We start from the raw sequence: 21,906 nt of genomic DNA on the forward strand, positions 1-21,906 counted from the left end.
GTGGCAGGAGGAAGCTGGAAACGAACCTACAACCTTCCGATCGCAAGACGACTACTCTACCAAAGAGCCACAGACGCCCAAAAATAAGAGACTTGAGCAGGGACCCATTTATTTGTCGATCACAGTAATAGCTTAAACTTACTTAACAAGATGAAATCACATGCTGACATCAACTGGTTAACTATTTGAGGAATAAAAATAATATAATTTACATGCTGAATACCTCATCAGACCATGATGATTTAGAGTAAATTGTTAATCTTAGTTGTATTAGTACTAGTAAAAAGGCAACTCTAAAAGGCTTTTAAAGTAGCCTTTTTACTGTAGGCCACTTTAAAAGCTTTGCATTTATTTATTGGAAAATGAGTAAGTTTAATTAGACTGCATTTTCTTTTTTATCATGTTTCATGACTTGTGACCTTTTCAAGTGTGATGATGAGTGTTGTTATCTTTGGGACAATAATTATGAATTATGTATCTAGATGGATTACAGGTAGAGCTGACAGGAGCAATTATTGTCTCGCACAATTATAAATGACATTGTTTAAAACATAATTATTTTTGAGGGGCTTTATTTTACGCCCAGCTGAGCAAACAACTTTATAGGAATTTAACAGAAACATGGTGAGCCGACAAATCAAAGTGTGCCTTCGTTCCACAGAAATGCTCACAAAACTCAAACACTGTGAGGAAGACATAAAAGCAACGTGAAGGCTGTCACAGGCATGGTAAAACTGACTTTGATGAAATCAAGTTAAGACAGAGGAGCCTTTAATTCACACGGTTCTTTGATCTCCATCTTTGTCAGGAAAAGTTAGAATCCATTTGAAATGTGAAAGAGTAGGGTGAGCAGATAACATGGAAGAGAGCAGGGTTGCAGAGGATTAGCTGTGGCTTCTGTCAGAGTAGTTTCCCATGCTGATTTTCAGTGTCAGCTGAACATGCTGACAACTATCTCTAGAGATGCTGACACAAGTCCAAACTGATCAGCTCTATTATGGTGAATTTCGACTCTGACTGCTCTCAATAGTGAACTGAAAATATCTCTCAGAAGTTATAAAGTCTAGAGTCGACTCCTCGCTTGTTCTGACTTGTTCTGTCTTTATATGAACAATCAATATGTCAGACACTTGTGGAATAAAGGAGCTACTGAAGCAGCTGTCTGGACATTTTACACTCCTTTGTACCCAGAGGCTGCAGGCTTGGTGGACAGAAATACCCGATTATGACAGGTAGCTCTCTGCGCTGCTGTCTAAACAAGCTGGCCCTTATACAACAAAAGAACACCACTGGAATATCAAATAAAATTCAGTATGTACAGTGTATTGAAAAGTATTAGACCTGTCTTTTATTTTTTTAGTATTACAACTACAGTTTTGCTTGGGTTTTCTCATGAAAATAAAATGTGAATGTATGTCGAGCCCTGTCTACTGTTTTAATAAAGCTAGCTGAAGCTCAGGTTGAGTAGGTAACCAGTACAGTTTTTATTAGATAAAAATGTACAAAAATGCAGTTTTGTGTGTTTTTGGTTTTTGTACCAAAAACTGGGCAAAATATCATATGTAGGAACTTGATAGATACATCCTCCTAAAAGAGTTACATCTGTAATTGCATCAGAAAATGTTTGTAAAACATGTAATATGTATAATTTTACCTTTCCACATCACAATTATTCACTACTTTGTGTTGATACCAACTCCCTGGCATAAAACACATAAAATGTTGATCTTGTGGTGTAATTCGAAAAGGAGGTATAAATACTTTTGCAAGCCATTGTAGTTTCTACCCTTTTTTAAGCAGCCCACATTTCTACTTGTGCTTGGAAGATAAATGGTAGAAATAAGTTTTTGACTTACATGTTCTATCTGCTGATTTTCCTAATCTACTTCACAAATGACTCCCAGCTAGCCTCAACATTAACCCACTGGCTAGATCTCATCTTAGAAAAATAAAGAAGAAGGATTGAGGGTTTATTAATATTTGTATTGGAATTTAACTGTGAATTTTTCAGTAATCAAATCCTCTTTTGCTCTTTTCCCTCTGAATTTTTCTCTTTCTCTCTTACAGGTGGAGCGAGAAATAGCTATTTTGAAGCTCATAGAACACCCACATGTTTTAAAGCTTCATGATGTCTATGAAAATAAAAAATACTTGTAAGTATGAGCTATTTATTTCACCAGTCAAAACGTAGTATTGTTTTCATAAATTACAAAAATTATGTTGTCACAAATTTTTGTTCAGTTGGTTCCTACAAAGTCTGGAGAAAACTAGGCAAAATATGAAGTTTAAAGTGTCTCTCAGGTCTGGATACATAGAAAAAAAAAGTTTGGTAAAGATATTGTACGTTCAGACTTTATCTAAATGTTGCATTTATTCAACATTGTCCATTTATAAATCAGTTTGTCTGTCAGTGGAGCCATCCTTCCATTTGTCTTTTCTTTATTTCAAATTTTCCTTTATTGCAGTCTCAGGTTACATAAAGTATTTAAATTGTAACATCTGTAGAAATGTTCATTTGTCCGCCCTTTCATTAGTTTGTCTATCCATTCATTCAGCTGCCCATTCATCTGTTTGTGCCTTTTTCAACGGTCTTGCTAACTGTTGCAGGTTGCAACTAATGTAGAAATGTTCGCAGTATTTAAGTTAAGTACATGTCCTTTGAACATTGGCTAAAAAGGCCTGACTGTTCCTGAAATTTAGTCTGGGAAAGTATGGAACTTTTACATTAAAAAAAATTTCAAAGGAACTTTATGCATTATATTCACTGCTAATGATATAATTTCTCTCAGGTGGTCTCTTAGGAGTAGTGATTTTAATGCAGCAGATCATCTTCTGATTGCAGGGCAACTGTGACTGCCTTCAAGGGCTTGGATGCTCCATTAGTACTAGCATTGAGCATTTATTTGGTCACGCACACCAGGGGACTGCTAATAGCAAGGGGGAAGTCTCTGTAATAAAAACGCCATGATGCGCTTATCAGCATCAACACCACCGTATTAAGAAACATTTTCCATGGAGAGGCCGCTGCAGCAGCTGTGTTTACACACAGATGCTAAATCTATTAACTAAGTTTAACAGCACTGAGTGACAACCCCATCAGTTAGTAGACCCCCTGATCTACAGAGGATTGCTTGTCAACTAAATTCAGTTACCTCTTATCTTCAGCTTATGGGTCATGTACAGTATTGAGCATGCTGAATACTGAATAAAAACTGTACAAAGGTTTTTACAGTGCATGCCATCCTTTTTAGAGGCTATGGCATGCAGAAAATTTGAATTCAAGTCAGTAATTGGATTTTGAAAATCTCATTTTTTGCTCATTGCTTCATCACTTTTGACAGTCGGTCACCAGTAGCATCACAGAAGACAAATTGCTTTACATTTGTGTAAAGCGTCAGACCCCAACACATAACACACACATCGTATCACTAATGTGATTTTGCTCTTCACAAGGTTCAGATTCCTGCTTGGATATCGCCACTTGAAAGCCATCAATTGATAGGCATGCGGCGTGTTTGGTTTTAGCCCTCCCAGGGCTTTAAAGATTTATTATTTTTGCTGGCACAAATCCTGCAACAAGCTGTTAAAACTAATGTGGTGTTTATGTATATGGGAGGTGGCGAGAATTTGATACCTAACCCAACAATAATTTATTTATAGGTTGAATGAATAAACATATTATGATACTGAGATGAATTATGCCTTTAAGAATGAAAAATGCTCACGTCTGAGACTGCAGTGCAGTTTTTATGTTTAGTGACCCAAGATATATATAATAGAAAATATTTAGAACATGTTGCATAACTGAAACAATAATTTAAATACCAACTCATTAAACTTAGCTTAAATAAGTTGTGGCAAATTATGGACCACCAGGGCTGTGTGTCCTGTATAATTTAGATGTCACTGTTCCAGACACACCTGTTCTACATCATTGGCTCGTTAAAAGGCCTCTGCAGAAGTTGTTGACATGCTGAGGTGGTAATAATCCATTTGAATTGAACAAAGTTCCAAATTAATGCTGTTTTTTCCTTATATTGTTTCCTGTGTCTTACCTAGCTTATGCAACTTTAGTAGCTATATATGGCCAAGGTTTCAGAAAGCTTTCTTCTAACAAAATGTGTCTCAGAGTAAGTGGTGCCTTGAAAAATGTGTATTTGGCCTTGTTCAAGAACATTTCATAGAGATTTAAAAAAAAATGTTGTCTATATGTACTGGTTATAGAAATGAACAAAAACAGTTATATAGAGATCTACTTTGCACCAGAAGCCAGGGAAAACATTAGAGGAATCTTTTTCTTTGTTTTGTCTTACTTTGTTCTATTTTTCCATTAAACTTGAAATACCCTTGTTAAATTCCCATGTTAAATTTATAGCTGCATAGTGCAATATGTAATGCGAGTATTTATTTATCTAAATCACAAAGACTGCTAATAGTCTTTGAGTTCTGATGAAATAGGAACAGTTTCTATTTTAGTTTTCTTTTCTTAATACTGATTTAAAAACCACTTAATCTAACAAAAATAATAAAACAAAACTTGTGCAGATGACCCATATATAGAGTCCAAGAACTGCAATCATACAAAGTAACTTAGGCCTGCTGAACCCCTGTTAAATGCGAACATCTTTTAAACCTCTGTTCCACTGGTTTTCTGTATAAACAAAGCAATCGCTTCACTGTTGTAAAAGAGAAACGTTTTGATCTTTTTATTTTTATTTTTTTCAGAAAACCTGCCTTTTCTTTAACCATAATCTTGAATGTGCATGTTATGCACCTCTTGAGTTTCTTTTGACTAAGAAATAAACTTAACATTTACACCCAAAACAATCTCACTGGTATAAAAGTAAATTAGCATGCCTTGACTACAGGGTTCTAAAACAATTGTTGGATCGGAAAAAATACTGTCGTGCTTTATTAAATTTTAAACCCCGTAAAGATAAACATCCTTGTCAATTCTCCCCGCTTCTTAGGTTAGTCTATATTTCATGTTTACATGTATCCTATTTCACTTATTTAGAAGTAAATGGCATATGTGCTGTAGTTCCTGAGGATTTACTGCAGCCAGACTTTTGGCTAAAGGGAGACCATGCTTGGTGGCCAGTACAGTTTGCAGCACCATATGGTAATCAGTGAAACTGAAATGATGGATGTGCTCCTCATATTTTTTCCAAGTAGATAGTTAAAAAAAAAAGAAGCCTTTTTGTATTTCAACTTGTGCTTGTTATGAATAAAGTACTTTTTGTGCGAGACATATGAGCAGAGCGGTACTAGGGGCCAGCTGGATTTCAACCCGGAGATGAAGCTTTGTTCTTGGGTCAGTGGAGATTTATCTTCATCCTGTCCCCTCAGAGCTGCAGACCATGGCCAAGCTATATATTCAGGATGACAGACTGGCTCTGTAAAAGTCTGACCACACAGACTCGAAGGCTACCTCAGCAACAACTCTTTGAAAAAATATGACACGGATATGTTGGCTTTCTTTTCTAAATTCATATGATTTCACCAATGTTTGTGTAACACAGAATGTCAAAGAATCAAAATTCCCTACATATTTAGAATATTAGGCTGCAAAAAACTCATGTTACATCAGTTCTGACAGTAACGTGAGGTCTTTGGGTTTATTTTCTTCTTGGCTCTATCAGGGGACTTTATTATGAGATATAAGATACTCGTAACTGAGTTTCCCTTTCAGTTCTTCTGAAGCTTTTTTATCTTTAGAGGTCTCCCTCAATTCTCTGTGCCCTTCTGTCTTTCTCAGGTACCTTGTTCTAGAACATGTGTCTGGAGGTGAACTGTTTGACTACTTGGTGAAAAAAGGCCGGTTAACACCAAAAGAGGCCAGAAAATTCTTCAGACAAATTATGTCTGCCCTGGATTTCTGCCACAGTCATTCAATATGGTAAGTTTTTCAATCTTTCTATCAAACAGCATACTCCATCTGTTTATGATCGCTAAATGCTGTTAGTTGTGTAATATAGAAGAGAAATTTTGACGTCACTGAATTTTACCTTTACTAACGCTAGAACAACAAACTTCAATGAATTTAATTAGAATTTTATGAGACATCCCAGCACACTTTTAATTGATTTCTTCTTTAAAAAATGTCCAAAAGTACTTAATGTGTTTAGGCTCCAATATGAGCCCAAGTAATGAGATATTTGTGGCTTTAAAAGTCACATTTCTCACCTCCAATCCATAAAAATATCACTTACACTCTTACTCAGGGGGGTAGCACAGTCAATTTAGTTATCATACACCATTGAACAAATAATGAGCTCTACAGTGATGAATCCTGCAATGAAACCATTTCCTCCTGAAGCGAGTCTGTGATCCAGTCTTCAGGATCTTTGGGAATACTGTTCAGCTATAAATCACATGATTTAATATAGAAATTAAGCATAGAGAAAGCTGGATGTCGCATGTTTATGTGTTTAGTATTTATAAACATCTCTTTAAAAGATTTATACATTAAACTCATGAATGTCTGGTGTGCTAAAATACAAATACAATATAATGTAAATACAAATGTATTACTTATTATAAAGCAGTTTAGGTAAACAGGATTGGCTAAAAATGAACTCTTAATTAAAGATTTGTTCAGATTTGTTTTCTGTTGATCCAATGCAGCTGACACAAATTATCTGATACATTTTGTTGTCGTTCTGATCTGATACCCTGTGTGGAGCCTCAGGGGGTAATTTAAATGTTTACCAGCTCATAGACTAGAGGCAATCATATACTTCAAAAGTCAAACAAGTCAGCAGGGACTAAATTAGAGGGTTGTGTTTTGTGTTTTTTTCTGTTTGAATAAATGTGTGTATAATTCACAGAAGCTTTTGTGATCCCAAAGCTTGCAAAGACTGTGTGCTTCTCTGGAGATTTAGTTTATAACTTTTTATAACATATGACTGTTATACCTTTGTAAAGAACATGAGGGGAAAAAAAAGTGAAGAATGACAAAGAACGTATATTAATTCTTCAATTGAATTAAGGTAAAACTATTTATTTTTTAATTAAGCAAAGCTTGGTGCAATATCTGTTATGTAAAAAAATGTCACACTGCAGATAAAAAACTGCAAACTCAAGGATATTTAATAATGCAAGCAATAACAGATTGAGAGTTAAGACTGGGGAATGGAATGCATCTTTTACTCTATCTCAAACTTCTAACTTGTTTTGGTTAAACTGAGAGTGGCAGTGTTTTTACACATTAAAGTTGAACCTCTGCTACAGGGATGAGCCTCTTTTTATTTTTTTTCTAAGTTGAAAATAAAAGGTTGGGGTGAAGTCTGAAGGTACGTCATGGAGTCAATGATGGATCTACGCAAGCAGGTTCTGGTGATGAAGTTCTGCTTTAAAAACTATTTTCCGACAGACCGGACCAGATCAGGCTAAATTAGCAAAAAAATATTCAAAAAATAAAGGAGGATAATTTGACAATAACATATTTAAAATTTGAGACTGTTTACAAAACACGAAGCATGCACTAAATGTGATCTCAGATTAAATATTGCAGAACTGCCAGCACACACATGGCCAAATATGGCAACTGACCTTTACTGACCCTCTTTGTCTTGTAATCAGCTCTTCTTTCCTATTTTTTTGCCTGAACTTTTGTCAGAGAGAACCAGGTATTTTGTCATCTTCATGCTTTTATTATTCATGCATTATATATTTGTCAACATTTCATCCTCAGAAATTAATTTTATTCATGTTTCATAAATGTTTGCATAATGCTTAGATAACATGGACACAGTTTTAGCAGTTAAACATGTCAAACTATCCCTCTTTGAGAATGTTACATCATTCTTTAATTCTAGAGTGATGCATTTTAGTTTGTTTAAAATTGAAAATGCATAACTGATGGATTCTGTATCGAATTCTGAGACTAAAAATAAGATGAATTTTCTTTCACAGCAGGGAATAGAGGAGAATTGTCCTACCTAAAGGAATTAGGTCTTTTATCAGCCTGTGTAAATAATGCCTGATAATAACTGAGAAGAACAGATTAGGCCAATTAGAGGAAAACATCTGGGACTGACAATGAGTGCATGCACGCACATAAATGATCACAGCCCTTTTATAGCCAGACTCACCAGCATATTTATCTTTCTTGTTTTACCTTGGTGCCTTTGCTCTTCAAGTCCCTTCACTAACACTCTAAGAAAATGATGCCTTGTGAATTTATCATGAGAAGGATTATTTAGGGGAGTTGGATCATCTGCTCAACCTTCTACCTTCCTCAATTAAGAGCAGACAGACAGAATCAGCCCTCCTCTCCTTTCTTCCATCCCTTCCTAATGAGATCCCAGCACCCCTCTCAGCAACTTAAAAAAAGACTTTCAGTAATCATTTCTTCTGTTTCTGAGCGTTTGCGCAGGGGACCTAGGTAGGCCATTAGAACTGCTCTGCTTTCTCTGTGACTCAGTATCAGGGTGAGGGCATGTGAGGGAAAGTGGGTGGGTGGGGATTTGGGGGAGAGGGTTGTCACACATGCCTCTCAGCAATCCTTCTGTGCACACCTCCCACTTTTTTTTTTTTTTTTACTTCATGTTGCTGTTCTCCACCCCCGTTTGATCCCCAAATATCTCTCTTGGGCCAGATTGTTTCAGATCTGTATATAACTGAAAAAGAATACATAAAGAAAGCCCTGTTATGACTCAGAGTTTTGCTTTCCTGACTCAGACTACACTTTTGTTCAGAAAGATGATCTTTTTCATATGGAGGGAGAGAAAGGGAAAGCATGTAAGAAAGAATCTATATCTAGAACAAATGCATAATAAATCCTGGGGCTGTGGAAATGATCACTGTGTTCTCTGTTCCTCTTTTTAAAAAGTTTCTTGTAAAGTTGCACAGATCAGAATTTTGAGTAATTTGGAATATCCGTTATTTGTATAACGTATTGCTGAGTTTAAAATGCATTTACACTTATTTGGATTTCCATTGTATTATTATCTTAGAGAACTAATGTATAAGACCATACAGCTGAAACTAGATATCTTACATAAATTCTTTTATGCATTTTTCCCCCTTTGTTTCTGAAATTAAATCAGAACAAATGTTTATTTGTTAGGTTTGTTAGGATCACAGAACCTATTAATATTTGCTTAACTCGGTGTTTGTTTTATTTTTTACAAAGTTAAATGTTTACATAAATTAAGATTACTGTAACTTTCAACAGTTTGGTGAAACCCCAGTAATATTCTACGCTAATTAGCATCTGACAAGTTAATACTCAAAATTAATTTAAATGAAGTCACGCTAGTGGATATATATTTAAGTGAAGTCTTTAAACAAGGTCTGGGGACTACATCAATAACAATACATATTGCAATAGACCCGTAGTCAATATTTTATAGAATATACATTCAATAGAATCTTCCAGTCCGGAACCACTCAGCATTCTGGGGGATGTAGGCAGAGGAAAGGCCTTAGCCTCTCAACTTCTCACAACCAGCTTAGCAACATGGGTGGGGTCAACTCACTCGCACACTCTTTGGTTACCTAGCAACAACCTGTTGTGCTGTAGGAGTTTCAGATTTCGTCACCGTGCCTCATAACTGTTAAAGAAAGAAAAAAAATAGTGCTGAGTGAAATTTGGCAGTATTTCAAATATTTAAATATTGAAGATTAATCTAACTTTAATACAAAATGGTGCCAATAATTAAAAAAATACTGCGCAAAACCTCAATGGAAAGTGAAATCAAAATATACATTGTTCAGACACCGGTCATTTTATTCTTCTATGTCTATGCATCTTAAAAGTTTGTAAAATCATTACATGTAATGATCATTTAAGCCAATGTCACATTGTATACTATGGGCCAACTGGTCAACAAATGGTACCAATAAAACAATTTTGACTGTTCCACTGTTCCACTAACTAGGTCACAGATTCAAATTACATGCAACGACCCAGCTTCTAAAATATGCACTGTCATGCATACTTGTACACGCTTCTTGAAATGCTGTATTTGCATGGTGCTGCTGCCTCTATATGAGCATGATGAGAAGGACCTCATCCAGCAATCCCATTGAACCCACACAGTGGCATAATGATGGGTCACAGAGGCTCTACTGAAAAGATTAAAATGAGAGCTACTATAACTGTGTAACTCCAGGACTGGAGGGAAAGAAAAAGTCAAAAAGGAAACTGCCTAAGGTCAACTTTGAGGGTGGTTGCACAAGCAAATTAGTTTCCATCCTTACTTTAGTTGTCACAGAAAATGCAGTTGTTTGCAGTGCTGTTGAGAGACATTTTGCTGAGTTGCATCAGCCAAAATATCTTTATGTCCTTGGTTGCATAATGCAGTTGCTACAAATTTGCTGGCTGCACATTCAATGATCTCTGTTGGCTTTAAATTTGATGATGATGGAGTAGAGTAAATTAGTCTGTGACATTTAAATGTTCAACTGGTGTAAATGAAGTATGCCAAAAAATACTCCCATGCCATTGCAACACCACCAGTGGCAGTTCTCCACCTTAAATAATTATCATAATTATTATAACTATTTATATTTGCGTGGATTTTTTGTATTCCTTCAAGGATTTGCTAAAGGATAACTTTTTCCCAAAGCACCACCAAAACATGAATTTCACAGCTAGCAACAGATATGTTAGTCTTGTTCCCTATTCCCATTTAGTTCTACATTTCATTCTCTCTGTGGCAACTTTCATGCCTTGATCCAAGTCGCTTAAATCTACTTTGTACTTCTGATATTAGAACTTGAGCAAGTCATATTTACCAAGTCTAGGTACTTAAATGTGTTGAATCCCTGTCATTAGCTCATTTGCTATTGCTGTTGGGAAGCTGTTCAGTTGTACCTAATAATAAAGTGGCTCATCAGTTTAAACCTGAATTAAAACCTAAACACCTCCATTATTATGGATGAAAAGTATTCAGTTTGTGGCATGTTGTCACAGTGACTTTGATACATACATGGTCACTCTTGACAGATTCATCTCTTGAATATTTAATAATACATTTTCTTGAAAGATGCCTGTCAGAACATTCAATGTCACCTTAGAAAAGTGAAACATTTCTTGGATTTAAAATCACATCTTTATTTCTAGTGGAGTTGTCGCTTTTCAGCCGTTCCACCAGAGAAACAAAATGCTGGAATTATCCAATGCAGATGTATTTATTTATTTACTTATTTATTGATAATAGCAGATGTTTTGGAATCTGAATAATATATCTGACAAATTTAAAATAAACTGTGATTAAACTTCCCATCATCTGTCATCTTTTAAATGAAAATGAATAGTTCAGCAAATTAATGTTAACTGATTTGTCATTTATCATTCAAATAATGTCCAAATAATAACAATTTTAACTGATGAAGAAAAGTCATTTAAGATCAGGCATTTAGTGATATTTTTTACATTTCCTGTGAGCAAAACATATTAGTAAAGCTATAGTCAGCTAAAGTTTACAGCTTCAGCCAGCCTGCATTATGCCACATGCACCAGAGCTGACTTAATCCGTTTGACAAAAGTGTTCTTTCATGTGAAAACATCAAGTTTGGTAAGATTTCAGTCCACTGATGATAATTTCTTTAACGGTGCCAGTTAAACCGTTTGGGTGTAACTTTAAATTAGAGAAGTTTGTTAGACTGAAATAAAATGAACAAAACAAATTGGGGTAGTAGTGTAGTGTGGTTCATAGTTTCTAGTTAAGGGAAAAAATGACAATAGTATGGGATAGATATAGCAGTAAAAGACTGAGAAGGAGAAACGTAACGGAAAATTTTAAAAATGTAAAATAAGAAGTTGGAAATATTCCCAAGTGTGTGTGAAAATAACAGATTACATCTCAAAATGTATTATGATTGTCAAGTTTTCTCATCACACTTATTTAGTGCAAAATATGGATAACTGCTTTAAGGAGCAACTTGGTCCAATGGTTACTGTTATTAAAGATCTTAAGGTGCTTCAGATTTTTATTATCTGTGGCAATCCTTCTGTGCTCTTCTGGCAGCTTGTTTGTTTGTTCTGCCTTGAAGGTCTGTTGCTCATCCCATCATCCCCTGTCAAACTCCTCCGGATTAAGAGAAAACGCAGTGTTGCACACAAAGATTTGGCACAAATAGGACATGTTTTTTATATGTGTTTTACAGATCTGGCTGTTATTGTAATCCCACTTCTTGGTCACTGCATTACATGCAACAATACAGGACTGGTTTAGTGTTACTCAAAATTTGAAAAGAATAAAGTGAAATCCACCAAAACAAACATCAAAAGCTTAAGGAAATATAAGTTTCCCTTTTTCTGGTTAGAAATCCACTGTAATTGCTGACTCTTTATGAGGTAGCTAGTAAAACTGGAACGGTCTTATTGGAGGAAATAAAAATGTGACTGAATAAAATGTACTCTAAGTTTGCATCAACTTTAGACTTCCTCTCATGAGTTTAACCAAAATATTTAAAAGATTTATTTCAGTTTTTTCTAGACTGAACAGACACCCATCAAAAATATACATATACTGGTATTTTTGATTTAACAAAACTACACAACAATACTATTGGCAATTGTCATATGTCTTTGAATGTATCTGTTTGCTTCAGGAACATTTTTATTATAGTTATGAATTTCTGAAGTCAGTCCTGCTATTAACCAAGGGGTACATATTTAAAGGATGTTGTTTTATGATTAAGTCATGTGTTAAAATGCAACACAATATTTGACATTTCATTGGGAAATGAGTTAATAAACTTAACAGGCAACCAGAGGAACATAATTTTAAGCAAAACAGCTTACTACATTTGACATTTTTCAAAATATTTCAAATAGTTAAATATCTAAAAATAAGAAAAAAAATCTTCAATAATATTAAATTATAGCGTATCTAACACAAGTTTCATGATGTATGTTATACTGTGGAGTGTAATAGCTAGCCAACCAAAAATAAAACGTACACACACATAGTGCTGCACTTATCAGACCTTCATACTGCAGAATAATTAATGTATGAGTTTTTCCTGTTCATTTCTGTAACCTTCAAAGGGGGGTTATGTGCATCAGATATGCTCAGATCATAGACACACTGTCGGTGTGGATTTGAGGTGCAACAGAGAAAACAAAGCTGTCACAGTTCTGCACAGTTCTATGATGGGACAGATAGGATTAATTTGATGCACTGCAGGGGAACAAGACATTCTGATTGGCTATGTGACTTAAACCTTTTATATTTTTAAAGAATACTCCATATATCAGAAAATCTTTAATAAATTAAGAGTTAATGCATTATGAAAATAAAGAAATAATCTGTGTATGTTTAGTATGTTTCTGGAGGAGCAGATTTGCACCACACATATGCTATTCCAGGCAGTATGAGAATCAGTGTTAAAAAATGGTTTGTGTCAATGTACCAACATTGGAGAGCTGTGAACTAAAGGGCGTGGTGATTTGTATCTGAAAAAACTGCAGGCATCCGTTCAAAGATGTGGCGTCCTTTTATTGTCGCTCAACTTACAATTCTTGATGCAACAAAACAAAAATAATCAGCAAATATCACACATAACTCCCTTTTGATAATACAGTTGCTAAACTATTGAACTACTGCAAGCTACTACAAAAAAACACCTGTTCTGCCACACTCTAGAAAGTTCCAACACATTAAGGCTCTGATAGGTTGTCATTGATCATGATTGACAGGCAGACCAGCCAATCACAGTCCAGACAAGTCTACAAGGCAAAGTCCAGAGAACTTGTGGTATTTTCCACAGCTGTCTTTTCTCTATTAAGCAATTTCATGACCATGTTGATTGTATAATGAAGGATGTAAACTTAAGGACTTTGTCATACTACTCTTATTTGCAGTCATTGAATGCAAACAAGTTGTCATGTCTGACAATTCCATGCAGTAAGAATTGCTAAATTAAATTTGAGGAATTATAAAACATGCAAGGGTTCTATGCTGTCAAAGAAAAGAAGTTGAATGCAATCCAGTTCAGTTCCTTTCCTTCAAATGCTGTCCAGTAGGAGACAAATACACAGTGACAAGATAAATGTATTCATTAGATCTTTATGTTGAATTTAAATCATATCTAGAATTGATTCTGTGTAATGAGTTGGAATGACCAGCACTGGTTAGATCAGAGAGGATGTTGTTTAAAACATGAGCATAAGTTTATCTCAATAAATTACAACATCAAGGCACTCAGTGATTCAGTTCTAGATGTGAAACTCATGTAGGAGACAGATCCATTACACACATTCAGTGCATTTCAAGTGTTATTTCTATTAATCATTGTGACTTACAGTCAAAGAATCCACAATGCAGTTGATAGGTTAAGTAAAATATTACATTTTAATTTATGGAATGTCAGCCTACGAGAAAGTATGTCCATGTGCTGCACAGTTTATGCCAAAAATACCTGGTCAAGACTCCTTTAAAATAAAAAAATAATACACAATGACTCTTCTGTGTTGTCGGTTCTAAGACTCATCTTCCTTTTTGTATCTTTTGTGGTTTATTTTCTTAGCCAGGTAAGATCCTCCTGGTGATGTCTCTGGTTCATGAGTCGTTTCACATATAGAACCAACAGCTGCAGCGTGTGATTTGGATACATAAGTGCGTGGTGGTTCAATTAAGCACCATGTCTTATGAATCTCATTGAAATTTGAATGGGCTCTGCTTCACAATTCTCAGTTCTGCTCTTGTTGCCTGAGTACCATGGACACATTACATAAAACATTGTGACAGCCAAACTCTCTAGGAATTTATTTACAAGTAACTGAATTTTAATTTTTTTGTATTTTTCTTCTTACTGTTCATAAATTCTATGCAATGATTCTTAATTTCACTTTTTGAATTGAATTGACTTTAATATATTTACTTTTATGTTAACACCATCACTAGTGAAAAAATATTTTGACCTTAATAGTGTCCTTGGTGGTTTTTCTATGTTTTTGTTTTGTTTGTTTTGCCTGTTGTGTCTCATGCCTTTTTTCCAGGTGTTTTGAAAATAGGATTCTTGCAGACCTATTTACCTTGAAGACAATCAGTGTTACTGCTTAACATGCCAATAGCTATAACAGTAAATGTTTACTTCTGCCTCATTTGCTTTGACATTATTAACTAAAACTCTGACTGACACCACCTTCAACTGATTCCAGTACGAACTAAAAGAGGTTATAGCCTAGGGACAACTGTTTTAAATGCTATCTGTATCTTATTTCAATTATAGCTTGGATCACAGAAACTGCCAGCATGATAACGAACCTGCTGACAGCTTCTCCCCGAGGGCAGGAAATGAGTTGTACAACAATTGATGTCATCTGAGGTTAAATGTCCATTCTGATGAAGCATTGTTCAAAGGCTGACGTATTCAACTATGGTGCCATCTCCCCTTTCCCAACATTGGCTTTAAGAGAAGATGAAAGTAAAGCTTATGACGTTTAGACAGCTCTGTGGCTTTTCAACCCCATTTGGGAATGTATTGTGAGAAGTTAAGAGAGTCTAACATTGATTAAGTTTGAAAGCACGCAGCTAAATATGACACAACATTGAGCTTATTTAGTATATATGCTTAGTACAATTTGAGAGTTTTAAAAAACAGGGACTGGAGAATTAAAGAAAGAAAAGACACTGCAGAATTAATAAAAAGGAATATCAAAGAAAACAGCTTGACTGTAAAACATTTTTGAGGGTGGGGCAGACTCTAGAGAAGTTCTGCACAGCTCCGCTGTCCAGCTCATGTCCTAATGTAAAATTCATTGATGAAACCTCTGAAGAAATCTTTTCCTCTGCCTTTGTCAAAGGCAGAATTTTGTCAGTGCTTTACAATGCTTTACAAACTTCAAAGGTTTGCCAACGAACATCAAAAATAGTGATTAGATATTCATAAAATCTGGTAGACTAATAAGAGAGCTTTTTAACAAGAACAAGGGAAGTCATTTTGGAGGGTAAAAAGTTGTTGTTTTTTTTTCACAAACTCAGTTCTTCCATGACTGTACCATAGCTGGTATAGCTGGTTCTTAACTGGTTTTTTAGAAGCTTGCTTGGTTTTTCACATCAACACACAGTCATGTCACAATAACATGTAAAATGCATCTTCCGTTGCATTGCTCTTTTGTAATCTGAATTTCTTTAGATTCACATAGAAGGAGCACAGTTTACAAACCAAATCACAGTATTTGTCTCATTATCAATCATATCTTAATGTTAGCACTCCAATTTATAAATTGTTTAAATACGCAACATGGGTTTATCTAAATTCTATACAATGTCAAAAAGCATTTTCAGAGTTGTGTTGCATATTGTACTGTGCTTTGCAATATGCAAGTAAAATATTATGGAATATTTTACATTACAATGACATAACTAGGATTTTATAAGATAGACAAACTCGAAATAATGCTCTACTGTGATTTGGATATACAATAAGCATATATGTTTTCGGTTATCTTGAGTCAATTCAAAGTATTTACTCAGGACAATATTAAGTTGATACTTTTGTTTTAATATGGCTGCAAGTCTTATAAAGTCTCAATCAACTTTGCTGTTAAAGTTCTTTGCAAAATACCTGAAATCCACTTAGATTTGTAGGAGAGGCTTTGTTAAAATCTCATTTTAAGTTTAGCTACAGCCTCTCAGGTCTTGGACTTTGACTGAGCCATTCTTGCACATTACAGTGCTTTGATTATTTTGGCTTCTATGACTCCTCCAGAGTTATCTTTAGCTTCTTTGTTTCTTCTCTGATTCACAATAGTGTTCCCTGGCTTTTTTATTATAGATGGACAGCCATGTCTTAGGAGATTGCAGTTGTGCTACACTCTGTATTCAGGGATTGAACTGCTCTAAATAAATAGGCACGCAGGATTCCAGATCATTTGCTTCAAACCCTTGTGCCTTATTTTGGTAATTTTGCACAATTGGAAAATAACTTTTTCATCATGCTTGAAGTGCTAAGCAAATATTTTACCTTCATTATAAGACCTTTTGGAAATGTTTTGCTTGTCCACAGAAATGAAATGCTTGACTGAAACAGTGTTTAAACATTTATGTACAGCTTTTTGGATAGTGCTGACAAAACAGATGGATTAATATCAGTGCTTGCACACAGTGTTTTGCACACACTTCTAAAGTAGTTCTCAGTCTTTGCAAACATTTCCAGAGTGGAAGAGTCTGATGTAACATAACCCCAATCCCTGAAAGGGATGCTAAATGCACAATAAAATGGTATCCCAGCTCCTCTTACGACTGTTACTCATCGAAATTGAGACTTTAACCTCAGACACAGCCTCAGCATCCACGACATGAGAAGGTTATTCCTCTCAGTGGTCCATTTTAAGTCGGAAGTTGATGTCCACTGGATATTATCCCCCCTGCTGTGTTTAGTGGTAATGAATGGCAGTTAATGAACACCACCGCTGAGGCAGGCTTCCCCTGAATCCCCAATTTCGCCACCCATTTGCTGGTGGCTGTCTGGGAGATGAGAGGGAAGAAGATGGGGGGAAAGGACACAGCAGGAGGTCTGTCACACCTTGTACTATCCCAACACTGAGGCGGGAGCTGTGTGGCTTCAACATGACAGATCAAAGAGAGATGTTGCACACAGAAAAGGGGCAGGTTAAGATGCTTTGTTCTTTCCAGGCACAAAAATGTTTATGGTGTTTGATAGACCTTTCAATAAGACCTTTTGTTTCTCCTCAGTTTCCTTTATTAGATCAGATAATCTTGTCTTTTTCATGTTTCATTAACTGGTTTCTGTTCCTGTTTTACAGCCACAGGGATCTAAAGCCTGAGAACCTTTTGCTAGATGAAAAGAACAACATCAGGATAGCAGACTTTGGTATGGCCTCTCTTCAGGTTGGAGACAGCCTATTGGAAACCAGCTGCGGGTAAGTGCAATCAAAAGCATTTACCACTATAACACATTAAGTCATATCATACAGTGTAGAAATCTAGCAAGCTAGAAACTGCTATAAATGTAAATATTCCTTACAGTTTTAGTAGAGGAGTAAAAAAAGCAGGGAATGATTAGTGGAGTGAACAGGTCAGCCGCTTTCCTAAACCTCCCAGTGTAAATCTTCGGAGTAGAGACTTTTGCCATCTACTGTCTCGGAGCACGGCCAGGACCTTGGCCAAACATTACTGATCTCCATCTCCTTCCCTCTCACAGAGGAGTTTATGATCTAACATTTACCATTTCACTAGCCTCATCAATCCTACAACTACAATGAATTTGCCTGTAGGTGAAGTCACTTTCAGAGAGCTGTTACCAAGTAGAAGCCTGAAGTCCCCGTGTTATGAGTGCTCCTTTTTTAAACTTGAACTGTCTGAATTAAATAACTTTTTCACAGTTTGCTTTAAAAACACCAATCACCGGCTCCTTTTGTAATCTCTTAAATAGCAAACATTACATTGTTTTTGCAAATATAGCATATCCCTTGACAGAGGTTGAAAGTTTCAAAAAGATAAAACAGCAGTATTTCTGTAGCCATTCAGACTTCTTGTTACTGACGTTAGGTTTCTCACACTCTTGCTGCCTTGACCATAAATAAAATGAATGAAACGAGCCAGATCAGAATTAGGATAATTCTGCGTGTTTTAATGTGAATGTTGTCAGGAGTATTTTTGCTTTGTCATATAACTGCTTTCAGATTTGGGTGATTTGAAGGCCCTGTGACATCTGCGCCCTGCACAGATTGTCTCCGTCCAGATTAAACTGAAATGTCACATCCGTGCAATTTAGAAAGTACATATGTTCACGAGGAAGAGATGAGGATCTCAGTTTATCCCTCCCTCTTTCTCTGTCCTTCTCATCCTCCCATCATATGCATGGCCACTTCAGCATGATTATGCAGATGCATTCATCCAGCTGAAACTGTTGCATAATTTTTTTTCCATCAGTAGCACTAATGCCTAAACTCTTGTGACTCATTGGTAGAGAACAGCCCAACTGTATGTGCACATATTGTCATGCCTATAGAATATGTGAATCAGAAAACGTCACCTTTTAACAGTGATTACTGTGAAGTAAGACATTTTTAGCACTACTTACTCAGCAGTATCTATTAACTAAGTCCATCTGTTCTTTAATGTACTTTACCTTGCATTTTTTTTGGTTGAATTTCTAATGTCATCCAGGTGCATTGCATTTGCTGAGTTTAATGTTTGAGGTATGCATATTCCAAAGTAGGTCTAGAAGTTTTTTTTCTGCTTCTTCTTTTTGCCTTCAGATCCATCATCACTCTGTGAGCGTGTCTCAGAAATGTGTGGGCAGTGTGTCTACATGTTTATCTGCTGGAGTCCAATACTTGTGCCATAAACTGTAATTGTGGTTATTGATTATTCATGCTCTTCTGGTTGCCCCATCCCTAAGTGCAGATATGACACTTTTTAATTAAACAGATTTATCTGGGTCCCCTCTCACCATGCGGCAGTCTGACACAAATGTATTCCATTTGCTTTGGGTAATGGAGCCGAGTGGAGATGAGACTTGCCTCAGGTAGTGGGGGTAGGGGAGGGCGAAGGGTGGCAGGGACCTCAGAGAACATCCGACATATAAATACATGGAGACCCGCAGATGCGTTAAAGGAGCAGAGGAACTAGCAAGTGCTTACAAACATGGAGCAAGGGAATCACATGTCTAAACAAACTCAACTGTGGGTTTATCCATGTTTCATAATTATATTTGTAACATGTTTAAAGTGGTGGAGCCATAAATATGGCTCCAAAGATTTACATTGTGTATTATACCAGCACACCCATGTTTGATATGGCAAAGTATATTGTATGCATTATAGTAAAAACTAATTCAGCTGTGAGAAAAGAAAAGCAAGAGAGAAGAAGAAGAAGTGAAACTTAACACATAAAATTCTCCTTTTATATCTTATCAGTCACGTACACGGTGCCTTCCACCCATCTCTCTCCTGTAGGGAGTTTCTCTAAGTTTCTCCCATCTGTGGTTAATTGGTACCTCTGTCCCTAAATCAAATCTGGTTCAAAGGAGTTTCGGTTGGATTAAGAAGAAAAAACATCTTCACTGAAAACTCCGTTATCAGTTCCATAAGTATATAACACCTGGTCTGAAACATTCATTATCAGTTCATTCTTCCCAGTAAATAAGCCAAAGTTTTATTTTCCAAGACAACACATAGCTGTTATCAGCAGGTCAGTGTTTATCGAGAAGAGTTGCAAGAGTGTGAAATATTAGACTTATAAACATGTTTGCACATCTGTTGTTTTCAGCTGATTATCTACTGAATATTTCTCTAAATCTTAAGTTTGTTTTTTTTATCCAAAGCACACATAGACAGTGAAATAAGTCGACCAACACTATCTCATTGTTTACTCTGAGATTGAAAAAAAAGTATTTGTTCCATTTCACCTTGCTGCTTAAAAAAAGTTGCAGGTCTCAGTCAGTAGAGCTGATTCTGGGAAAGAAGCATCTCATTGATATTTTTGACCACTTAAATGGAAGGAAAGATATTCCATACTTTTTTAATTGAATGCAAAATTTCAGTGGAAGGGAAGGGAAAACATTTATGACTGGCATGTTCTAGTTTCAGAGAAGTAATGATACTTTTTCAAGTCTTAGATGCATCTACTTCTATTGAAGTTATCAATGAAGTTATCCACTTTACATTTTTGTAAATGTAAAGTGAAATTGCCAAATGACGAGATAATGAGCCACAAATGTATCCCCAATTTGGAAGACAAGTGGCAAATCCTGCAGCGCTTATTATGACGAACTAAACACCATGGATTTTAATCTTGACTAAATATTTGTATTGAGCAAGCCATAGATTACTTTGAAATTTTTGAACCTCATTTTTAGTAGTTATTTATTTGATATGTAAATTTATTGAAGGTCTTTTTTTTTTGTTAAATCTCTTAAAACTATTGTAAAACCTTAGAGGCTCCCTTTTCTTCCTAGATTACTTTTTGAATCAGGAACTGTAAAATTGTCAGCATGTTTTTGTTGCTGTTGCGTCTGTAAGCCTCTTTTTGAGATTAAATTTCACACATTGTAACAGTGTTTTCCCATACACAGATTCTGCCTTAATAGATCATATAAGCAAACAATGTGTTTGCCAGAACGTATCAGGGAGAAGACAATCTGCACATGTGCTGTGGATATACTGTATCTTTGTGACATTTTTTTTCCTAATACTAATAAAGGATTAATCTCAGACATATTTTATTTGTTTTCTCCTCTGCACTGTGATCAACCTTTAAGACCTTTAAATACCAAGTATATGTCTAGGCAGATTCCAGTTGTGGTTTGTATGCCGTGATGCTCATGACACATTGATACTACAAATGTCTTTTTTTCCCTTCCTACTTAAATGCATTGTGCACTGTGACACTTCAAATCAGGAAGGACATATTTGCATAGGCTCACTTACCCCATTGAAGTGCTGGTGGTGTGATTGGCCAGTATTGTGACAGCTCAAGGAGTCGGGTCATCAAGGCTAGTATTTATGAGTTTACAAGAAAACAGCCCTGGATGGGCCTTCATTAACGTCAGATACCCTGGCACTAGACAGAAGGAGACGGAGCCGTGGAGGACACATCTCAAAGGGTTCAGAGGTTTAAGTAGACAAGTGAATGGTTTGTAACAGGCTGTTTAATGAAGCTAATTACAGGGCGATGCAGAGATCTTATTTTTACTCCAAGTTAATTAATTTTGAAACACGAGAATGTCATAGTTCTGCAGAAATTTATAGAAGGAATAACAAGTTTACTCCTCAGCTGCAGCTGGAGGATTACAGAGGAGTTTTAGTGGGCTCGCTCCATAAATCTTCATATGATATTGATGTGTCAATCTAGTCATTGGCTTTACTGTCAGGCCATCCAGAGGCTGTAAAGATTAGTGGGTCTGGTTACCGTCTGCTGTCGGAAGATGCCCTTGACTGAAAAACCAAGAGGACGACATCCGAACACCCTCAGG

At 35.9% G+C, this 21,906-nt stretch overlaps 1 protein-coding gene across 3 annotated transcripts in view; it reads left to right on the forward strand.

Annotated features, from left to right (window-relative positions):
- Positions 1–21,906, forward strand: part of LOC102218042 (serine/threonine-protein kinase BRSK2) — a 181,927-nt gene that overhangs the window by 126,693 nt on the left and 33,328 nt on the right. For all 3 annotated transcript variants that reach the window (XM_023325900.1, XM_023325910.1, XM_023325905.1), the window contains exons 3-5: positions 2,068–2,153; positions 5,759–5,899; positions 17,732–17,848. In XM_023325900.1, coding sequence (XP_023181668.1) covers positions 2,068–2,153; positions 5,759–5,899; positions 17,732–17,848 — 344 coding nt within the window. The remainder of the gene's footprint in view (positions 1–2,067; positions 2,154–5,758; positions 5,900–17,731; positions 17,849–21,906) is intronic.

The sequence above is a fragment of the Xiphophorus maculatus genome, chromosome 2 (assembly GCF_002775205.1).
Source record: "Xiphophorus maculatus strain JP 163 A chromosome 2, X_maculatus-5.0-male, whole genome shotgun sequence".
NCBI lineage: Eukaryota > Metazoa > Chordata > Actinopteri > Cyprinodontiformes > Poeciliidae > Xiphophorus > Xiphophorus maculatus.